We start from the raw sequence: 22,996 nt of genomic DNA on the forward strand, positions 1-22,996 counted from the left end.
GACTGTACCATAGTTTAGAATTTCATCACTCCAAAGAGAAGTCCTCTGTGCTCTAGTGGTTAACCTGTCCCTGTAGGGTATGTTTCTGGAGTGCCCAGAGCTCTTGGATGCTGCCTGCGACAGTCCAGAGGTCCCTGTGAAGGAAGCTCTTAAGCAGAGCCCCTGACTACTAGAAAAGCAGAGCTTTCCAGCTCCCTCTTCATTCTTTTTTTTCTTTTTATTTATTTACTTACTTATTTTGTACTTGGGACTGAACCCAGGGATGCTCTACCACTGAGCCACATCCCCAGTCCTTTTTTAATGTTTTATTTTGAGACAGGGTCTCACTAAGCTTAGGGCCTCCCTAAGCAGCTGAGGCTGGCCTTGTACCTGTGATCCTCCTGCCACCTCCCGGGCTGCTGGGTTTACAGGTGTGTGCCGCTGCTCCTGGCTCAAGCTCCTCTTCACTCCTGATGCAGGGTGCAGGTTACAGGATGAGCAGCCTCATGCAGAGCACATACAGCCTTCAGATTTCCTGTGTACATGGAAAAGATTGATTTTTCATTGCAGTGTAGAGAAATGGATTGACTAAATGGTATTGGTACACTTAGCTCACTGGAATAACATTGACCTGTACTGTGTACACTAATGGAAACCTAAAAGATTAAATATTTAAATGTAGTGAAGTATAGGAAAGATGTAGAATAATATTTCTATACCCTTGGTTTGAGTCAAACCTTAAGCGTTACACATAACCCAGAAGCTGACATTAAGCTGAACAAAATTTATGTGGTGGGAAAACTAATGTTTGCCATGTATATAATGAAGGATCATAATTCCTGGCATTCAGAGCACTGGTACAAATTGGTAATGGCAACATCTGCAACTTAGGAAAATGAAAAGCTGATGGCCAGTTGATAGAAGATGAAATATAATTAGTTAAGGGAAACTACCCCACATCGTTAGTAATCAAGGAACTGCACATTCAAGTGTATATGTACTTTCCCTCCAATAGGCTGATTGTAAATAATAGAAGAGTGATGATCCCAGTAACGGTAACTGCATGGAAATAAGAATTCCACTGTTGGGCACTTAGGTTGTTTCTAATAGTTTACCATTAGATTTTTTTTTTTGATATTATGTTTAGCTCTGCTTGTACACTTTGGTTTCAGAGGAATACTGATTCATGTGGCATATATACACAGTAGTATAGGTAACCATCATTTAGGGTACTGGATAAATTAATCATGGTGTATTCCTTCAGTAGAATTTATGTGCTGCTGGAAAAATAAATGTAAATGCACATGTAGCCATGCAAGTCAGCTACATGAAAATGACATTGTGCATTATGTGCAAACCCAGCCTCAGAAATACAATGTGGCTCGGAGACATGTTTTTTTCTGTGCAGTTCCCCTTGCCTCCGTTGGCTGCGAGAGCTTATCTTTTCAGGTGAGTAACTGACCATGCTCTACTGTGTGGTTCTGCAGGACCTGGTCAGTCACTTCATTCTGGACTTTGAAAGGCAGTTGGCACTGCAATCTCCTTTTCAGGTCCTTTTCTACTTTTGGTACTGGGAATTAAATCCAGGGGTGCTTTACCACTGAGCTAAGCTTTCTTTCTTTTTCTTTTTTTGTTTTGTTTTGAGACAGTCTAAGTTGCTGAGGCTGGCCTGGAATTTGAGATCCTCCTGCCTCCGCCTCCCAAGTTGCTGTGTTTATAGGTATGCATCACCGTACCTGACTCTCTTTTGGTATCTAAAAAGGCAAAATTGCACCAAAATTAGATTAAAGATCTAATCTTTTCTATTTGAGAATGGGGGTTCTAGTGCGCTGAGACGAGGAGGTGGGTTTGCAGGCAGGAAAGGGCGGGAAAGCAGATCAAACTGGAGCAGAGGTTTCAGTTACTTTCTTTGTAAAGGCCAAAGCTGAGGGGCCTTCCCCATGACTGCTAGAACTGGCCTGTTTCGGGATTTGGCCATTCCCCCATCCTGATTTCTTGGAAGAGCAGATGTACAAGCCGATTTCTCTTGGCGGTGTGGCGTGGTGTGGCTCCAGCGTGGACAACTGCATTATGGTCTCAGCCAGCTCAGCCCAATCAAAGGCCCCCTGGAAATTTTGTTCAGCACTCTCTGGGCTCATCTGCTTCTTTGCCTGCCTGTGGCTTACAAATGTTCTACTAATAAACCTCCCTTAGGTCCAGTCCGCCGGCATCTGCAAAGTGTCTTCAGAGGGATCGGCCTCTGTCCTCCAGCTTCTCCGCCTCCCGCCCTTCCTCCTGCGCCTGCCCTCCGCTCACTGGTCCCTCTTCCCTGCCCCGTCCTCTCCTCTGACTCTTCCCCAGTACATCCCTCCCCACCACCCCATCCTCGCCTCTGCGTCCTCCAGCGCCCCGCGGAGGACGGAACCCGCGGAGGCCGCTGGGAGATGGAGAAGCGCCCTGGACCCCGGCCCGGCTCGGCGGGAAGGGCGGAGGGACGTGGAGCGCGGGCTTCTGGGAGGTGTGGTGCGGCCCTGTCCGCGCAGGCGCATCGCGGCCGGGAGGGCAGGCGGTGCGGTCATTGTCCCGGCACAGCGCGGGTGAGTCGGGCGGCGGGGCGGGCCCGGTCCAGCCCAGCCCACCCCGCCCTCTGCGCGGCGCCGCCGGGCGATCCTTCCCCCGGAGGGGACGGGCTTGGAGAGGCGTGCACGGTGCGGGCGAGTGCAGCAGGGCTGGGCAGGGAGTGGAGACAGCGCGTTCGTGGTTCCCAGCGTCTCAGCGCAGGTCCGCCTGGGGCACTGGTGGCCCTGCCTTGTGTGTGTGCCAAAGCCCTTCACACGCAGAGGCTTCATCAGAGTCCTCGTCTCGCTGGGAGTGTGTGGGGGCGACTCTGCGGGTGCCCTGGGTCTGAGTCTTTGGTATGATCTCTGTCCATGGTGTCTCCGCGCTGCCCGCGGCGTGTCCACCTGTGTCTAGCCTTTCCTTCTGTGTCGGGGGGAGTGGGAGTGTCCGCCAGCGTCTGAGTGTTTCTGGGTGTTTGTGAGTGCTCTCTGGGTGGGTGCAGGCGTGCAGCTGCACTTGGGTGTGCCCCTTTCAAGGGGCGTGTGCCTGAGCTGGGGACCTAGAGAGTCCCAGTCTTCTGGTCCACAGTTCTGTCCACCTCCTGCCCTCCTCCCTAATACTGTCCCTGGCGGGCAGGAAACGTTTGCAGGTGACAGGGCTGGGCAAGGGGCCGGTGTTTCTCTCCGACTCCCACAGGGCAGGCTCCAGGGTCTCACGGTCCTCACGGTCCCCACCCTTTCCACCACAGGAATTATCTCTCCAGGAGTGCGTTGAGCTGGTGTTGGTCCTGGCACTTTTCCAGTGCTTCTGAAACTGTCTTACAGATGGGGAAACTGAGGCTTAGACTTTAAGCGAATCGCCCAAGGCTACACTCAGGCATCCAGGTTCCAGGGCCCCTAAAGTTAGCCACCAGATAGGTGGGAAATCCTAACACTTTGTGCTCAGCTGAAACAGGTCACAGGGTTTTCCCTAAGGGAGGCTCCCCTTGAAATAGAGGACACGAAAGAAAGGAAGGAAATGCCAGGAAGCTCAGCAGGGGCACGAGAAGCCACTGAGTTTGCAGAAGCCAAGCTGGGTGCCACTGGCACCCCCCACACTCCTGGTCAGTTTGCTTCCAGGGAAGCTTCTGGGGGCTCTTTCTGTTCATGGGCAGCTTGCCCCATTAAAAAATAAATCTGAAGTTGAATTTTGTGATTCTATCAATATACAGACAAGTGTAATCCCGGCTGCATTAGACTGACCTTTTTTCTCATGATTTTAAAATAAATCAGACGTTTCCCAGGCCCTGCATGTGTTATGGGACCCTGCTCTGTGCGGACTGGGTAAGTCGACTGTGGTCACTGCCACAGTCCAGTCAAAGGAGCCAGTGTGATCTCAGTGCCGGGGTGAGGGCTAGAGACCATTAACCCGGAAGGAATATGCTTTAAAAATGAAATTCTGTTAAAAATCTTATAATGGGACTCTAAGGTTGCTGTACCCAGGGACACGATTCAGAGGAATAGAAAGGAAAAAAAATGATGAGCAGATCCCCCCATTTCCATTCCCCACCTCAAGGCACCATCCTGGCCTCACCTACCACTTCTGGAAACACTGGGCAGAAGCAACCTTGCCCACCGCCCAGTAAAACCTCGAACACGTTGACAGGTGCTGGACTGAGTTCTGCTTTCCAGAACTGACCCATGTCTCCTGGTTCAGAGGCCCCTCCCTTTATTGGACCTGTTCCTTTCCTAACAGGGATTCATTTGTTTCCATTTCCCCACTGGCTCCCAGTAAGGGGATGGAGCCCAGGGCTTCACATGCTAGGCAGGGCTGCCTTGCCCTTTATTTTATTCCAGATTCTAATTGCCCACATTGGCTGGTACTTGAGATGCTGCTGCCTCAGCCTCCCCGGTAGCTGGGATTACAGACATGTGCCACGGTGCCCCACGACTTCTTCCTGCTTCCTGCTTGTCTTTCAGGACTGCAACCCCTCTGGGGCACTGCCTGTCCCACTAATTGCCAGTCAGGCTCCTTTCTCTCTCTCTCTCTCTCTCTCTCTCTCTCTCTCTCTCTCTCTCTCTCTCTCTCTCTCTCTCTCTCTGCTTTACCTCTGAGGCACACCCAGCCCTTTTTAATTTTTTATTTTGAGACAAGGTCTTCCTGCTTGGGGCCTCAAGTTCAGCTCCAAGGTTACTTGCAGAAGCGACTCCGGCCGAGCCCCTGCAGCATGCCCCACTCCAGTCTTCTCCTAGCACACATCATCACTTCAACAGGGCTTCCTATAGAGGGTCGCCTGTCTTCCTCCCCAGAACACAAGCCCCCAGGGGGCAGAGGATCATCACTTTGGGATGGTATCTCAGAAATCTAGGACATCTGTCACGTCCAGGTGGTGTGGCTCAGCCAGTGGCAGGAGGAACCCTTGTTTCCTTTGGAGGTGACTCAGGCAGTGAGCGCCCATCTCCAGAGGCTGCCAGTCCTGCCTCGGACCCCAGGTGTCTGCCCTGACTTGTGCCAGCTGTCCAGTTTCTTCACATTTAGATCAGGCACTGATTCTTCTTCTTAAATCAACTAGTTCAACATGGCACCCTGCGACTGGCGTAAGGTGAGGCCACGTGTGGCTGTGAACAGGGGATGGCAAACGGATGGGACCTCGGGTGAACCTGCCGCTGGGAGCTCTGGGCAGCCACAGCCAGGTCTGCCCTTGGGAGCAAAGGTGGCTCATCCCAGTAGTAATAATGGCAGCATGAGGTCTGGGCAGCACCCAAGGGGCTAGGGCTGGGGCAGGGCAGCTGCAGGGGCCTTGGTCTAGCACTGGCCCAAGGAGACGGTCTGCTAAGGTCAGTATGGGAGCCCAGGGGGTCCTGCAACCCCAGAAGACTGTGTGTGCATGGGAGCAGCTATGTGAGGTGCATTTGGGGGACAGTGGGCTAGTGTTAAGCATGTGGATCCAGACATACCCCACCCCACTCCAGGCCCGGCTCTGATCTGGGGCAGTGGCTCGACTCTCTTGGCCTCAGTGTCTCCATCTGTGAAGTGGGTGGGCAGTAGTGCCCACTTCTGGGCAGGCAGGGCTCCTGTGAGATCACGTGTAGAGTGCCTTGCATGCAGTGAGCCCCATAAATGTTTGCCCTGTGTGTATCCTGTGTGCCCTCCGGAGGGGCTGGGCCTGCCCTCTCACCAGGTCTCCCTCTGTCTCCCTCACGCACAGCTCTGTCAGCACCTCAGGCCGGGCCTCTTCCCCTGATGACTGCGCTCCGGTGGGGAGATGGCTGCTCAGCTACTGCCTGATGCGACACTGGTGAGTCATGTCACCCCTGCCCTCCTTTCAGAATCTGGGGCCTGGTGTTCTGGGCTCTTGCCTCCCATTGGGTCTCAGCCTGCACAGGCCCCTCCAGGCTGTTTGTTGGATTTTTTTCCCATAAGCTTACTTTTAGACCAGAGATATTTCATAATGAAAGTAAATGGTATGTAAGCGCTCACTTAGAGAACCGTGGGCACTGTAGCTGATGTAGGACAGATGGGGCTGGACACCCGAGGAGTTAGCAGGAGGCAGGGTTATTGGCTGCAGCTGGCCCATTCAGAGTGCGGCTCATGCCTAAAACTTCCTTTGAACCCCAAGCCTAGAAATTCTTTGGACTTTATACCCAGCGGGATGGGGGCTTGGAGGTTCACATTTTTGCAGAAGTCTACATAAAAATATTTTTTTTTCTTTGAGTCTCAGAAAGTGCTTTTTGTCCCATTTCTTAGAACAGTTAGGGATTTTACAGGTTATACCACAGAAGCAGAGTAACATCCATCAAACCTGCAGGTGAATTTAGTTTTTTTGCAAGACAGAGCAGAGCAACAGGAAATAGGACTCTAACCACGTTGAACCCTTCTGCAGAGATCTTTGCTGATATTCTGTTAACAAGAAAATTGTGGTGAGGGTCTCTGGAGAAGCTCAACTAAGATGCATTTGTGTGGGAGGGGGTGCCTCACATGGTGACACAGTCCATTCACAGGCCTCTGCCCAAGATAAGCACAGGGATGTTGGAGTCCCATATATGATCTTCCTTCCTGAAGGATCGTTTTAAGTTGAGGAAGAAATGTTGTTTCTGCCGTTTCAACCTTGAGGGTTTTTTAAAATCCAGTCTTGTGCCCTGGGGATCCCCGACCTTTGAAAGCTACTCACGTTGCTTGTTTGGCTGCAGCACCGAAGGCGTTGCTGTCCATCCAGTACTGGTGAGCTGCTCCATGTTTCCTGTCGGGCACTGTATCGTACATAGCGGTGGGATTGTTGTCGTATGTTCACACACACACGGTGTAGCTATGGAATTTGACCAGTATCGTTCCCCCAGTATTTCCCTCCTCCTCCCGTCCCCCTAGTTCATTTTCTCTACTTACTGATCACCCTTCATTTTTTATAAGATCCTCCCACCTTTCTTTTCCTTTTCCCTCTCTAGCTTCCACATATGAAAGAAAACATGAGACCTTTGACCTTCCGAGTTTGACTTACTTTGCTTAACATGATGATATCTAGTTTCATCCATTTTCCTGCAAATGACATGATTTCGTTCTTCTTTGTGACTGAGTAAAACTCCATCATGTATATATAACACATCTTCTTCATCCATTCATCCATCGATGGACACCAAGTCTGGTTCCGCAGTTTGGTCATTGTGAGTGCTGCTGTAAACATGGGTGTGCGTGTACTGCTCCTGGCATGATGACTTCAGGGTACCGAGAAGCGGCCTAGCTGGGTCACATGGTGCTTCTGTGCCTAGTCTTTGAGGAGATCCATACTGACTTCCAAACTGGTTGTACTAATTTATAACCCTACTAAATTTGTAAAAGTGTTCCTTTTCCTCCACATTCTCCCCAGCATCTGTTATGGCTTATATTCTTGATGACTCATTCTAACTGAAGTGAGATGAAATCTCAGTGTGCTTTTGATTTGTTTTCCTAATTGCTAATGATGTTGACCTTTTGAAATATATTTGTTGGACGTTTGTATTTCTTCTTTTGAGAAGTGTTTGGTTCATTTGCCTCTTATTGATTGGGTTTTTTTCTGGTGTTAAGTTTTTTGAGTTCTTATATATTCTGGATATTAACCCTCTATCAGAAGAGTAGCTAGTAAAGCTTCTCTCCCATTCTGTAGGTTCTTTCTTTGCATTCTTAATTGTTTCCTTTGCTGTGCAGAAGCTTTTTAATTTGATGCCATCCCATTTATTAACCCTTGGCATTATATCCTGAGCTTTAGGAGTCCTACTGAGAAAGCTGTTGCCGGTACTTGTATGTTGGAGGGTTGACCTTATTTTTTTTCCAAAAATTTCATGGTTTCTGGTCTCATTCCTAGTTCTTTGATCCATTTTGAGTTGATTTTTGTGCAGGCTGTGAGAGAAGGATATAGTCTCATTCTTCTACCTATGGATAAACAGTTTTCCCAGCATCATTTGTTAAAAAGTCTGTCTTTTCTCCAGTGTATGTTTTTGGCATCTTTATCGAGGATAAGATGACCATGTCTATATGGGTTTATCTCTCTGTCTTCTGTTCTGCTCCATTGGTATATATGTATGTTTTTATGCCAGTGCGATACAGTAACTCTGTTACTGTAACTCTGTTGTGATATTGCCAGCATTGCTGCTTTTTTTGTTGTTGGTTTTTTTGTTTAGAATTGCTTTATTCTGGGTCTTTATTCTTCCAAATGAATTTTTCTAGTTCTCTGAAGAATATCATTGATATTTTGATGGAGATTGCATTGAATCTGTAGGTTGCTTTTGGTAGTATGGCCATTTTAACAATATTAATCTTGCCTATCCATGAACATGGGAGGTCTTTCCATCTTCTGAGGTCCTCTTCAATTTCTTTCTTCCATAATAATTTTATAATTTTCATTGTAGAGGTTTTTCATCTCCTTGGTTAGATTCATTCCTAGGTAATTTTTTTTTGAGGCAATTGTGAATGGAATTGTTTTCCTGATTTCTTTCTCAGTTGATTCATTATTGGTGTATTCTTATTGGTGATTCTATTGATCTTTGTCTGTTGATTTTGCAACCTTCTACTTTGCTGAATTTGTTTATTAGTTCCAGTGTCTTCTTGTAGAACATTTTAGATCTGCTGAGTATAGGATCATATTGTCTGCAAACAGTGATAGTTTGACTTATTCCTTCCCTGTTTTTATCCATTTTATTTCCTTCTTTGGTCTAATTGTTCTGGCTAGAATTTCTAACACTATGTTGAGTAGAGTGGTGAGAGAAGACATCTTGTCTTGTTACAGATTCTGAAGGGAACACATCAGTTTTTGCCCATTCATTATGATGTTGGCCTCTATGATGTTGTGATAGGTTCTTTTAATGCCTAGTTTTTTTGGTGCTTTTATCATGAATGAGTGCTGAATTTTGTCAGAGGCTTTCACTGCATCTATTGAGATGACTAAGTGATTTTTTTCCTTCTATTTATGTGATGAATTACATTTATCAATTTGCTTGTTAAACCACCCTTGCATCCCTGGGAAGAGAAAGTAAACATCTTGGTCGTGATGTACAATCTTCTTAATGTGTTATTGAATACAACTTGTCAATATTAAGGATTTTTGTATCTAAGGTCATCAGGGATTCTGGTCTGTAGTTTTCTTTCCTTGATGTGTCCTTATCTGGTTTGCTGTGAGTGTGATACTGGCTTCATAGAATGAATTCTTAGTGTTCCATCTCTTTCTATTTCATGGAATAATTTGAGGTGCATTGGCATTATTTCTCCTTTAAAGGTCTAATAGAATTCAGCTGAGAATCCATATGCTACTGGATTTTTCTTTGTTGGAAGAATTTTTATTACTGCTTCTATCTCATTGCTTGCTATTTATCTGTCTGCAGTTTCTACATCCTCTTGATTCAATTTTGGCAGTTCATATGTGTCTAGAAGTATATCCATTTTTTCTAGGTTTTCCAATTTACTGAAATATAAGCTTTCAAAATAGTTTTTAATGATTGTCAGGATTTCTATGATGTCTGTGGTGATTTCTCCTTTTACATCTCTAATTTTAATAGTTTGGGGTCTTCTTTCTTTTCCTTGTGTAGTGTGACTGAGGGCTTCTCAATTTTATCTTTTCAAAGACTCAACTTTTTGTTTCATTGATCCTTGGTATTTTTTTTAATTCTCAATTTCATTGATTTCAGCTCTGATCTTAATTATTTTCTTCCTTCTACTGGTTTTGGAATTGCTTTTTTTTCCTTTTTTTCCAAGGGCCTTGAGATGTATCACTAGATTGTTTATTTCGGATCTTTCTGATTTTCTTATGTAGGCACTCGTAGCTATAAACTTTGCCCTTAGAGCTGCCTTCATAGTGTCACCAAGATTCTGGAATGTTGTATCACTATTCTCATTTGATTCTAAGAATCTTAAAATTTCTCCTGTGATTTCTTCTATCACCTGTTCATCATTCAAAAGAGTATTGTTCAATCTCCATGTGTTTATATAGTTTCTGTGGGGTTTTGTTGTTGATTTATAATTTCATTCCATTATGATCTGATAAGATGCAAGGAATTTTATCAGTTTGTGTGTATTTGCTAAAAGTTGCTTTGTGGACTAAAATATGGTTTATTTTGGAGAAGGTTCCATGAGCTCCTGAGAAGAAAGTATATTTAGCTCTTGTTGGATGAAATACTCTGTAGATATTTGTTAGTGCTATTTGATTTATAATATTTTTCAGTTCCAGTGAGTCTAAACTGAGTTTAGATAGGTCTGGATGACCTATCTGTTGGTGAGAGAGGTGTGTTGAAATCACCCTGTATTATTGCATTAGGGTCTGAGTCTTTAGTTTGAATATTGTCTATTTTATATAATTAGGTGCACCAGAGTTTGGGGTATAAATATTTACTATCATTATATCTTCTAGTTGTATTGTTCCATTTACCATTATCAGGTGACTGTGGTATGAAATCTGCGTTGTGAGATATGAGAGTAGCAACTCCTGCTTTATTTGGGGGCTTCTTTTGCCTGGTATATCAACTTCCATCCTTCCACTTTCAGCCTGTGACTTTCTGCTTGTAAGGTGCATCTCTTGCAATCAACATATAGTTGGGTCTTGTTTTTTGATCCATTCTTCCAGCCTGTGTCTTTTCTTTGGATAGTTGAGACCATTTACACTTAATATTATTATAGTTTTTTTTTTTAACTAATTGTTGCTATTTTGTTTTATTTCCAGTGTTTCATTTGGTCCCATTTCTCATTTGCTTAGCTACTCTTCAAATGAGACACGTTCCTTTGTGAGCTCTGGGCTTTGTTTTTATTTCTTCTGTGTGAGGTATTTCTTTAAGTTCTCTGCTGCTGGATTAGTAGTCATGAATTCTTTTAGTCTGCTTACCTTGTAAGGTTTTAATTTCTACTTCAATTTTGAAGGATAGCTTTGTTGGATACAGCAATCTGGGTTGATAGTTATTTTGTTTCAGGACTTGGAATACAACATTTCAAGCCCTCCCAGCCTTTAGGTATTATGCTGAGAAATCAGAAATGATTCTAATTGGCTTGACTCCTAATGGGATCTGATGTTTTTCTCTCGAGGCTTTTGTTCTACATGGTAGGCATTTTAACCATAAAGCATCATGAAGAGATTCTTTTTTGATCTTGTGCTTCTGAATGCATTCTGTATCTGGATGTCATCTTATTCTCAAGGTTTGGTATTTACTGTTATTATTTCCCTGAAAAAGTTATCCACTCCATTAGCCTGCATCTCATACCCTTCTCCAATTCCAGCAATTCTTAAATTTAGTCTCTTAATGTCCCAGAGTTCTTGTATATTCTGATCATGGTTATTTCTGTTTTTTACTTTCTTTCTTTTTTTTTTTTTAAAGAAATTTATTTTTATGCAGTGCTGAGGATCAAACCCAGGGCCTCACATGTGCTAGGCAAGCGCTCTGCCACTGGGCCACAGCCCCAGCAAAACACTTGTTGTTTTTTTTTTTTTTTTTTTCTGGTGCTGGGGATTGAACCCAGGGTCTTGTGCTTGCAAGGCAAGCACTCTACCAACTGAGCTGTATCCCCAGCCCCTTTTTTTACTTTCATTACTGTCTGATTGTTCAAGGCTAGCCACTTTGTCTTCCAGCTGAGATTATGTTCTAGTCTATTATAGAGACTTTCAGTTGAACAATTTATTTATGTTGTCTTTCATTTCCAAGATTTCTGTTTTGTTCTTTTTTAGTATTTCTATATCCTTATTGAATTTCTCCTTTGTAGCCTGTACTGCCTTAATTCATTCAGCATTTTTCTGTGTTCTCTTGGAATTCATTGATCATTTTTATAATGATTCTTTCAACTTCTTTATCTGATACTTCATCCATGTCAACACCTTGGTGTCAGTTGCTGTTGAGTGATGATTTAGGAGGTGCCGTGTTACCTCATTTCCTGTATTCCTGTGCTGGATTTCATGGACGGGATTTCTCTTGCACTCTTATGTGTGGGCCTTTTGAGGACACAGTCTTTGCTTGCCAAAGTGTCCTAGAGTGATCTGGATTGAGACCCCTGGTATCCACAGCCTTGTGTTAATTCTGTTTTTTTCAGTAGTAGTGGATGTTCATAGGTGGGACCTGAGTGCCCCCCACCTAGCCATTTCTACTTGGGACCTGTTTGCTAAGGTATGTCTTTTTTCCTCTTCTATTCTTTAAGTATTGCTGAAGTTTGTGCACGATCACTGTGTGGAGCCAGGTGTGCTGTGTTTTGGCTGAATTTAGTTCAGCAGCATTGTCTCTCCTGAACTTATTGTGTCTCTGTAGATTTCCGCCCCTCATAGAAAAGGAATTATCACACAATAGTAATAACAATGCAAACAATACACAGCATCAAAATAAACACCAGGTGCCAACGTGCCTCCACAACACCTAATTAGCTCAAAAACAGGAAGGGGTCAGCAGTTGCCACAGCAATGACAGTGAGTGAGTGTGAACTCGATCTTGCCAGTGAAGGAAACGCAGGCCAGACCGACGCCCTCCACTGCGCAGTGGTCCAGCAGCATGGACGGTAGTTCTGAAGGACAGTGAAGGAGAGTTCAAGAAGAGAGATGTGATAAGAAGGTAAAAGAAAGAAATGGTCAAAATGCAAACAGAGAATGCAGAAGAGAGATCGCAGGGGGTGGTTTCTATGGACGGAGGGGAAAATAGGAGAAGCAAAGTAAAGGGGGATCACAACTGAGGACCTGGCTGTTAGCAGGAGAAGAAAGGCAGAAAGAGAACAAACACACCACAAAAATAAACCAAAGACCCCTTACCCCTCAAAAGATGTGCAAGGAAAAATAACTATCATAAAAGCTATAAATAAAAACAAGGGGCTGGGGCGTGGGGGGCTGGGGCTCAGCGGTGGAGTGCCTGCCTAGTGCATGTGAGGGCCCTGGGTTCATCCTCAGCACTGCATGTAAAATAAATTAATAAATAAATAGGTCCATTGACAACTAAATTTTTTTTTAAAGGAAACACATATTTATCTGTATATATGAACCAATCAGCAAGCACATCAAAAAAAAAAAAAAACAAATGCAAAAAAGAATCATTCTTCACTAAGGGCGGTCAGAACAGTCAGCAAGGATGGACGTCACTGCTCGCTGCCCTTGCTCGTTTCTTCCTGGCATGTCTGAGTGATGCGTGCCAGGCTGGGGCTTGTCAGCCGCCTCCTCCTGGTGCTGCTCCCTCGGCTGCTGCTGGAGGGGCCGGAGCTGAAGCTGGTTGAAATGGCTCTCCCAGCACAGGTAGGGTGGGGTGGGAAGTCCTGTCCGCACGGACCAGAGGGTGCGCCCAGAGTGGGCCACTGCAGAGCTCTCTGGATTGGAGTCCTGGCGGTGTGGCCTCAGGCCTCCTCAGTCCTCAGCGGCTGGTGGGGTGACGACTGCTCTGGAGCGATCAGATCAACACGAGCCTGGCGGCCTGGCAGTCCAGCCTTTTCTGCCCAGAGTCTGCTCTCAGGAGCACAGGAGTCCACGCTGGCAGCGGAAGCCAGTGCGCACACACTCTGCTGCCACAGACGCAGCCTTCCAGGTTCAGCCCCTCAATCCGCCCCTCAGGTTCCTGGCCTGCTTCAGCTGCTCTCGGGAGCTGCCCTTGGTCTCTCTGACTTGGGTCCCTTGCCACGTTCCTGTGCACATCCTGCGAGGCACATCCTGCAAGGCACACCCTAGGCCACATGGCAGGTGCTGGCTGGCCTGCGTAGCAGTGTGGCTGTGACCTGCTGCCATGGCAGCTGCTGCCGACCAGTCGAAAAACAGCTCACTTCTCAACACACCCGTCACCTCAGCCTCGCCTCAGCTGCGTTCGGCTGCTTTTTGGAGTTCACCCCTCTTGCAGCAGCCAGTTGGCTCCAACGAGCACTCTTTCTTGTTTGTTCTGAGCCTAAGAAGACTATCGATGCTAGTATTTCAGTGAATTCCCTCCTTAGCTACCCCGCTGAGGAGTACTCCTGCCAGGACCCTGAGCTCAGAGCGGAGTGGCTGGATAGGGCTGCCCTCCCTCTGCCATCGGGGATTCTCTGCTTCTTCCTAAGTGCATGTATATTCAGTAGATTGCAAGAGAAATTGCTGAGTCATATTAAAGGCAATAGACAAAATCCACAGGAAAATGGCTAAGAGAATGAAATTCACCTGTGAACTTCTCCCCCAAGGCAATTACCTCTGGAGAGTTTCAGCATCTGTCTGTCCTCCCCCTCTTTTGCATGCATGTTTTTTGCAGAAATAATAGTAACCTGGCTAGGTCGTCTTTGTGTTTTGCTTTTAATCAAAGACTCACCCTGGGGTTTCTGTATATGGTGTAAAACTGCTTTCTGACATCTGCCGTGGTGACTGCACAGGCTTGTCCTGTGGTTGTGCCCTGATTTACTTAATGGCTCCCTTCTTGTTGGACATGTGCTGGTCCCGCCAGGTGTTTCTGCTTATACACAGTATCTGGAGGGACGTGGGCAGGTGTCTCTCTTCCCTGTGTCTCAGGTGATGTCTTCAGGAGCGTCTCCTGAGAAGGAGCATTTATGCAGAAGTCTCCATGTTCCTGTCCAGGTGTGTGGAGTCAGGGCGAGTCCCCACTGACAAGGACCAGAGGGTCCAGCCGGCCAGCCACTGTCAGTTTTGGACTGCACTCTGAATATACAAGATTCGTGGACAAGTGGATAAATGGATGTAAGAGACAGGGATACATCTTGAGCATGATAGCTGACAAATGGCAGCACCATGACCTCTTTCCCAACTGGCAGTGTTTGTATGATTACTGAGGCTTAATTCTTAGAAAATGTTTATTAGCCTTTTCTTTTATTTACTTGTTTACTTTTAATTTTTTAACTTTAACTTTTATATATTTTGTATTTTAAAATTTAAAAACTATCTATTTAGCCCTTTCGTAGACAGGTGTGTGATTCACCTTGTGCCTTGCTGGTCTGCGGGAACCTTAGTATTCCTGCAGGTGGTGAGAAGCGTCGAGCCATAGCATAGACATTTGTGACAGCTGTTCTTCCGTGGCTTGCTTTTTCTCACATGCTTGATTTGTTTGTTCCACTGTATTTCTGGTTGCAAAGCATTTTGAGTCAGAGATTGAGTCTGTCTGTGCTGCAGGGCTCCTGGGCGCTCAGCCTGTGCAGGGTCTCCCGCTCGCAGGCTGCAGCAGCTGCATCTTCTCCTGCCGGCTGCTTGTCACCCGAGCACTCGGCGGGTCCTGGCTCCTGCGTCAGTGCGCTGTGCTGTAGGAATGTGGGTGTGGAGTCACTCGTGAGCCTGGCTGGCTGCGTCTTCACCTGGTAACTTGCTGGCATTTCTAGGGTGCCCTCAGCTGCCACAAAGTGCATCCTTTGGTGGGTTTGGTGAAGTCAGAGTTGTGCACCATCACCACCATGAATTTTAGATCATTTACTGCCTCCCCAAGACCATGCACTCATTAGCTCTCGCTCCTGTTTTGCCCCATAAACCTGCAGCCCTTGGCAACCACTGATGTACACCTGTCTCAGTAGATTTGTGTTTCAGATCAATGAAATCACGTAGGAGGAGCTCTTTTGTGACCACATTTTTCATTTAGCAAAGCATTGACAAGGGTGTGTCCGTTTGGACCACCAGAGGCCAATTGTCTGCCGCTGCATGATGCTCCACAGCGGGCACCACGTTTTGCCCACACTCAGTGGAACCTCCACTCGGCCCATCTCCACGCTTGTTTTGAATGACACTGACTTCAAAACTGAAACTCCAGAACTAACACTGACCCCCTGCCCCCGTTTGGCTACCCCCAGTGCTCACCAGTGGGATCCTGCAGCGTTGTGCCTTGGCATGCAGAACGCAGCCAGGATGTGTTCTGGCTGGGGTACCTCAAGGCCTGATGGGGTACCTCGAGGTCCACCGTGCTGTGGCAGGCTCAGAACTCCCTAAGACCACCTTGTGTTCCAGTGGGATGGATCTGGCTTTGCTCCCTGGGATGCTTCCACCTCCGGGCTGCGCGAGCAGTGTGTGTGAACACAGGTGCACAAGTGCCAGGTGTTCCCTTAGCTCCTGAATCAGGCCTGCCACTCCCCTGCGGAGGCCACCTAGGAGTGACCAGGAGGGGCCAGCCTCGCGAGGACTGAGGTTGGGATGGGCATTCCAGGCAGAGGAGAGCAGATGCAGAGGCGCAGGGTTGACCAGGAGCAGAGCAGATGCAGGAAGAGCAAGTGGGGAAAATCCCAGGGTTCCCCACCCGCCCTCGTGCTGGGTCCTGAGAGGCAGTGGCCTCTAAGGTTGGGGTCTGGGCCTGGAGCCAGCCCTGGTCTCCATGCCTGGTGTCCACTTGTTGGTGTGTGACAGATGAGACGACTGTTTTACTCAGCTTTTTGTTGCATGACAAAAGATCTGAAAGGACAATTAGAGGAGGAAGAGTTTATTTGGGGGCTCAACGATTTCAGAGTCTTAGATGCCAGCTCTGTTCCATTGGGGCCTGAGGTGAGGGAGAACATCAGGGTGGAAGTATATATTGTGAGGAGAACATCTGGGGTCAGTGCACTGATGAGGGGAAAAAAAGCCATAGCCCAGTGTCTCACCTCCCCACTGCTGCCTGGTCTCACACGCGAGCTGGTGGGGGCCATCTCACACCTAAACCATGGCAGGGGAACCTGCCCCCTGTGCCGGCTCTCCTACCACTCCTTCCAGCCTCCCTGGTCAGCTGGAAGGCGAGAGCTGCTCGGGGCAGGGAGGATGGCAGTTAGGAAAGGGCATGGTGTGGTGACAGGCCACTGTGGTGTCCTGTGGGTCTGCTCTGATCCAGTATGTGGTGTCAGTCTCTCGGTGGCTGCACTGGGCTATCAGGAGTTGTCCTCTCACCCTGGAGGCTGTTGCCTGGGCAAGATGTCTGCGGCTGGGGTGGTGTGTGAGTGGCACACGGCTGCCGTCCTGGCTGTGCTCTGCATGCCTGCATTCTCACCCTCTTAGGAGGCCGCCCGTCGTGGCTGAGGGCTGCCATTGCAGGACGACCTCACTGTGCTGAGCACAGCCCAGCAGCCCTGCTTCTCAGGGGGTCAGGATGCGCACTTGCAAACGTCTGGGGCACAGCACTCGATCTAACCCATGACACTGCCCAGAGCAGGGCCTGGCACCAGCCGCTGTGGAGGAGGTGAGGGCCACTGCTCTGTGACACTTCCGCCCTGCCGTGGTGTTGTCTGCATGGCCCACGCCTCTGCCCCAGGACTGCCCCCATGCCAGCTGCCTGACCTGCCTGCTAGGGCCCAGGTCTTGCCCCAAGGCCCTCTTGCGGAACCGCTCCAGCTCTCCCAGATGAGCTCAGCGTCACCCTCATGCTGCCCTCAGGAGGCGCCTCGAGAGCTCTCTTCAGACCTGCAGCGCGTGCTTCAGATGCCCTGGCTGACCTGCCGGTCCGGAGGAGCCGGTCCGGAGCCCCACTGTCGCAGCCCTCGCCTGGCGCCTGGTCTGGGGCAGCTCTGGAAGGCCCTTGGGCGGCCGACCCACCAGGGCAGTGCCTCTGTGGTGCTCCTGACGCACGTGCGCTCACCGTGGCTCCTTCCCGCCTGGTTCTGTGACTGTCCCTCCTGTCTCCTGTTTGTTCGATTTCCCTGTCAGTGTCCCACCCAGTAAATCAGTCACCGAGGAAGCTCAGTGGCCTGCACCGTGTTGGAACTACTTCAGATGCCCCCAAATCCTCTCCATGTTCCCAGCCACGCCTCCACACCTCTGTGAGCAGGGCCTCGCGGTGAGTGGAGTGGGTTTGCTTTGCAGGAATCAGTGACTCTCAGGGACGTGACTGTGGACTTCACCCAGGAGGAGTGGCAGTGGCTGGAGCCGGCCCAGAAGGACCTGCACAGGGACGTCATGCTGGAAGAACTACAGGAACCTGGTCTCGCTGGGTAAGGGGTGGCGCGTAGAAACACCGTGTGACTTCAGGACTGCAGAGAAACAGGAAGAGGGTGGCAGATTTGACAAGGCTCTGCCAGAAGTGGGGCAGGGCTGCTGGAAGGTGCAGCTGAGAAGCTGGCACGGGGGGTACGTTCCTGGTCCTGGCACAGCTTGAGGCTAAAAACAAAGTTGGTAGATGATGTGAAGATAATTTCCTTCAAATGTATAATTGAAGGGTCATGATTATACAAAGAACACCTGGGAATAAAAAACAAAAACACTAAGTGAAGGATAGTGTTTGGACCAAACTGGCAAGCAGGCAATTCCCAGATGCAGAAACACACGAGGTTACACTTTGAAGCTTTTTAAAAAATATTTTTTGTAATATCTTTATAGTTCTTTATATGGTGCTGAGGATAAAACCCAGGGTCTCACATGTGCTAGGCAAGTGCTCCGCCACCGAGCCACAACCCAGCCCTAAAGTTCTTGGGAACTTTTCTAGTGGAGCCTTCCAAGTCGAGATGCGAGCCCGCAGCGCGAGGGTTGGGGAAGGGACCCGTTTTAGGAGTGCAGCGTTGAGGCAAGGCTCTCGGAGGACGTTTAGCAGTGTAAGCCACATTTTTAACAATTCCATTTTTAGGGGTCTGTCCTTCAGGTGCTCTCGCGTAAGTGGGAAGAAAACCAAAGGAAAAGACCTAGTCGTCCAGCCACGCTGCAGACTGCGCACGCGCCCGGCCCTGCGCACTGGGGTGGGAACTGCCCCACCACGCCCTGAGGAGGGCCCGTCTCCTTGGAGGGTTGCTTAGGGTGCGGCTGACCTGTGATCGGGGCACACAGGGATGTGCAGTGCAGTCGTTCAGACACGTGGGAAACCAGGTCCATGACAAGAGCGTGTCCACCACCCAACCTTTGCCTCGTGGCCCTCGCGGGTCCTGCGCCCCCCAGTTCTTCCCCGTGGGAGGCAGTCGCAGCTGGGGTCTGGTCCCGTAGTTTCACTCGCACATTCTCGATTCTGCGACGCACTTTCCCGCCTGGCCTCTCTGACCCAGCGGTGTTCTTCACGGTTCTCCCAGGTTGCTGCATGTCTCTGCAGCCTTTTCTCTTCATTGCTGTGCACCCACCTTCATTGCATGTCACCGTGTGGCACCCACCATTTGTTACCTGCTGAGTATTGGGCTGTGTTCAGTTCATTCTGTCACACGCCAAGCCCCAGGGAACATGCATGTCCAGGTCCTTGGATCCATTCGGTTTCCATCAGCTGTGCCTGGCCTTTTCCAGTTTAACTCTCCATGTAGGTATGTGGCCTCGTCACCTTGGCCTTTATCTGATGTCCACTGTCTTCCCATGTATTATTTCTCTTCTGTATTATCTTTGGTAAAGTATTAAGCCTTGGGCATGCTTTCTTCACAATTATTTTAGTTGGGTTATGGTGGAGTTTTGAGATTCTTTATTCCTAATGCAAGTCTCTGAGCAGATATGCTGTGCAAATATTTCCCCTCCTTCTGGGGGTTCTCTTCCCTTTCTTTATGGTACCCTTTGAAATACAGTTTCTGATGTCCATGCAGTCTAGATTATGTTTTGTTGTTTGTGCTTTTGGCGCATATCTAAGAAACCATGGCCTGACCGAGCGTCTCGCAGGAGGCGGACTCCTGGATCTTCTTGAGGTCTGTTTTAGCTCTTCGTTAGGTTTTGGATCCACTGGGGGTTCATTTTTATGAGTGGTGTAGGAAAGGGGTCCAAGTTGTTCCTTGACGTATGGGCATCCAGGTACCCAGCCATTCATTGAACAGCAGACATCTTTAACTTGATGAACTCCAGTTTCTCAGTTGTTTTCTTTCATGAATAGTATTTTTGGTGTCAAATCTAAGAAATCTTTGCCCATCCCAAGGTCATAAGGCTTTCTTCTAAGTTTTCTTTTACAATGGGTACAGCATGGGCAGGGGATAAAAAGAGACAAGAGGGCTGGGGAGATAGCTCAGTTGGTAGAGTGCTTGCCTCACAAGCACAAGGCCCTGAGTTTGATCCCCAATACTGCAAAACAAACAAACAAACAAAAAGAGACAAGAACTGGGCATGGTGGGGCACATCTGTAGTCCTGCTGCTTGGGCAGCTGAGGCAGGAGAATCACGAGTTCCAGCCAGCCTGGGCAACTCAGTGAACCCATCTCAAAATAAAGCATCAAAAGAGCTGGGGATGTGGCTATCTGATAAATACCCCTGGGTTAAATAATCAGTACCACACGTACACACACAGGGAGGGAGGGAGCAGGAGAGAGAGGACGAAGGGACCCTGAGCATGGTCTTTGGGAGGTGAGGGAGGGAGGCAGCTCGGGGAGGGCCTGGGCAGGTCTGGAAGGCCCAGACTCCTTTGCCAGTGTGTTGGGTTCGATCTGACTTCACAGGGAGAGGTGCGTGGTGAAGAGGAGACTGGGGTGGGAGCACAGGGGAACCTGTGGGTTGCTCTTTGGGTGAGAAGTCTGTGGTGGCTGCGGGGAGCTCTGGTCCCACTCAGGCCGGTTGTGTGTCCAGTGGCACTTTCGTAGTCTGGGTGGTCAGAGGCGAGGCGAGAAGCAAGGGAACAACGAAGTCTCTAAGGATATATTTTAAAACTGTGGTAAAATGTACATAAAAGTACCCTTTCAGCCATTTCTAAGTGTGGTCAGTGCATTAGGGTCATTCACACCGTGGGGCAGACCTTGCCACTGTCCACCTGGAGAACCGTCCAGTTTTCCCAACCAACACGGACCTGCTCCTGCGCCTCCGCAGCGTCGGCCCCTGTCCAGGTGCCTAGCGCTGCAGGACTGCCTCCCAGGCCCCTCCTGTCTTACTGCGTCTCCTACAGGGGTCGTTTTTCTTCTTAGGCTCCCACGAGAGAGGAGCACAGGGACCCTCAGAGTGGGGAAGTGGGGGTTGGGGCGCCCCCGGGGCAGGACCCGAGGGCGGAGCACCCACCCCGAAGCCAGCTGCAGGTCCCCTCGCTTCGCCTGCGAAGCCAGTGACAGGTCGGGCTCGCGGGGGTGGGGCGACAGGAGTCGGGTCAGGAGCAGAGTCACCGCGGGCCTCACCTGTGGGCACCGGGCTCACTGACACAGCCAGCGCACCTGACGAGGGCAGGGACGGGCGGCCTCCAGCGGTCGTTCCTGCCCAGCGTTGGGAGCCTCGCCAGTCGCTCCTCCAAGCCGGCTCTCCTGCGTGTCTTGGGAGCTCACAGCCGCCCCTCCCTCCCCGGAAGCACGTCTCTTGTCCTCTCTGGCCTCCAGCCACGCGCATCCACACCTCGCTTCCCGGCTCGGGTGCGCTGGAGCCCAGATCAGAGCGTTGTGCTTTTTCGGCGCATCCCTGCCATGCCAGCATCTTGGGTCTCCTTTGCGCGGTCCCGCTGTGGATGCTCCTTACCCCCAGCATTGCTGACGGCTTCTGTTATTTTGTTTTGTTTTGTTTTTCCAGACTGGGGCACTAGACCTGAAATGAAAGAGTCGGATGCTAAGGACGACACTGTGAAGGGCAAGGCACCTGCCGGGGCAGCCTCGGGAGCGCCCGAGAGGACCCGCGCCCGGGGAAGAGCACGCGTGCAGGGCGGCTGGGGCGCGGGGCCTTGTGGGGAGTGCCAGCCCACTGTCCAGAGCGGCAGCCTGGCAGAGGGCCTTGCCTCTGAGGGCCCGGGGTTGAAAGCTTCTACCAACCAGAGCTGCCCCCGGGACCGCCTACCGCTGGAGGTGCCCAAGAAGGGGGCCTGCGCGTTTGGGATGCTTGGGAAACGTCCCAGCAGCTCAGGCCCTGGCAAGCGCCTGGCATCCTACAGCTGCCAAGAGTGTGGCAAAGCATTCAGTCGGAGTTCGTCCCTCATAAAGCACCAAAGGATCCACAGCGGCGAGAAGCCCTTCCGCTGCGACGTGTGCGGTAAGCCCTTCGTCGAGCGCTCATCTCTCACCATCCACCGGCGCGTGCACACGGGGGAGAAGCCATACGCGTGTGGGGACTGCGGCAAGGCCTTCAGCCAGCGCATGAACCTCGTGGTGCACCAGCGCACGCACACGGGCGAGAAGCCCTACGCGTGCCCTGTGTGCGGCAAGGCCTTCCGCAAGACCTCGTCCCTCGCGCAGCACGAGCGCATCCACACGGGCGAGAAGCCCTATGCGTGCGGGGACTGCGGCAAGGCCTTCAGCCAGAACATGCACCTCATTGTGCACCAGCGCACGCACACGGGGGAGAAGCCATACATGTGCCCCGTGTGCGGCAAGGCCTTCAGCCAGAACATGCATCTGACAGAGCACCAGCGCACGCACACGGGGGAGAAGCCGTATGCGTGCAAAGAGTGTGGCAAGGCCTTCAACAAGAGCTCCTCGCTCACCCTGCACCAGAGGAACCACACTGGCGAGAAGCCATACGTGTGCAACGAGTGCGGGAAGGCCTTCAGCCAGAGCTCCTACCTCATCCAGCACCAGAGGCTCCACATCGGGGTGAAGCCCTTCGAGTGCGCGCAGTGCGGCAAGGCCTTCAGCAAGAACTCGGCGCTCACGCAGCACCAGCGCATCCACACGGGCGAGAAGCCCTATGAGTGCTACGTCTGCAAGAAGCACTTCACGGGGCGCTCCTCGCTCGTCGTGCACCAGATTGTGCACACGGGCGAGCGTCCCTTCAAGTGCAGTGACTGTGGCAAGGCCTTCAGCCAGAGCGCGTACCTGATTGAGCACCAGCGCATCCACACGGGCGAGAAGCCCTACCGCTGTGCACAGTGTGGGAAGTCCTTCATCAAGAACTCCTCGCTCACAGTGCACCTGCGCATCCACACCGGGGAGAAGCCCTACCGCTGCGCCGAGTGTGGGAAGACCTTCAGCCGCAACACGAACCTAACGCGGCACCTGCGAATCCACACCTGAGCCCAGGAGCCTCCTGCGCCGCAGATGGACGCCAGGTGGGCGGGCCGCTCTGCGCAGGTCAGTGGGGCGGTGCCGACTTCGGAGCACGTGACTTGACCCCAGGAGGCCCAGGAATGTGGGCTGTCCTTGGACGGCTTTAGCTTGTGCATGCCCTCTTATGGAGGTCAGCAAGCAGGCACCTTGGGGACGATGTCAGGCCCCTCAGCCCAGCTGGAAATGGAATGCAGGCCCAGCACCTGGGAGTGTCATGAGAGCTTGGCAGATGGCACCTCTCAGGAGCTCTGTGTCCGCAGGACTAGACGGGACAGGTGGGATGAGGG

At 50.0% G+C, this 22,996-nt stretch overlaps 1 protein-coding gene across 6 annotated transcripts in view; it reads left to right on the forward strand.

The window, feature by feature from the left end:
• Nucleotides 1-22,996, forward strand: part of LOC306648085 (uncharacterized protein) — a 37,401-nt gene extending 14,405 nt beyond the window's left edge. The window contains exons 1-5 of one of the 6 annotated variants that reach the window (XM_079117807.1): nt 1,624-1,699; nt 2,173-2,873; nt 5,705-5,794; nt 17,681-17,808; nt 21,244-22,996. In XM_079117807.1, coding sequence (XP_078973933.1) covers nt 21,264-22,676 — 1,413 coding nt within the window. In that variant the 5' untranslated portion in view covers nt 1,624-1,699; nt 2,173-2,873; nt 5,705-5,794; nt 17,681-17,808; nt 21,244-21,263 and the 3' untranslated portion in view covers nt 22,677-22,996. Of the gene's footprint in view, nt 1-1,623; nt 1,700-2,172; nt 2,874-5,704; nt 5,795-17,680; nt 17,809-17,840; nt 17,945-21,243 lie in introns of those variants that run through there. The other 5 variants (XM_079117813.1, XM_079117815.1, XM_079117814.1 and 2 more) reach the window with 5 other exon arrangements.

This window comes from Sciurus vulgaris, assembly GCF_902686455.1.
Source record: "Sciurus vulgaris genome assembly, chromosome: 17".
Taxonomy (NCBI): Eukaryota; Metazoa; Chordata; class Mammalia; order Rodentia; family Sciuridae; genus Sciurus; species Sciurus vulgaris.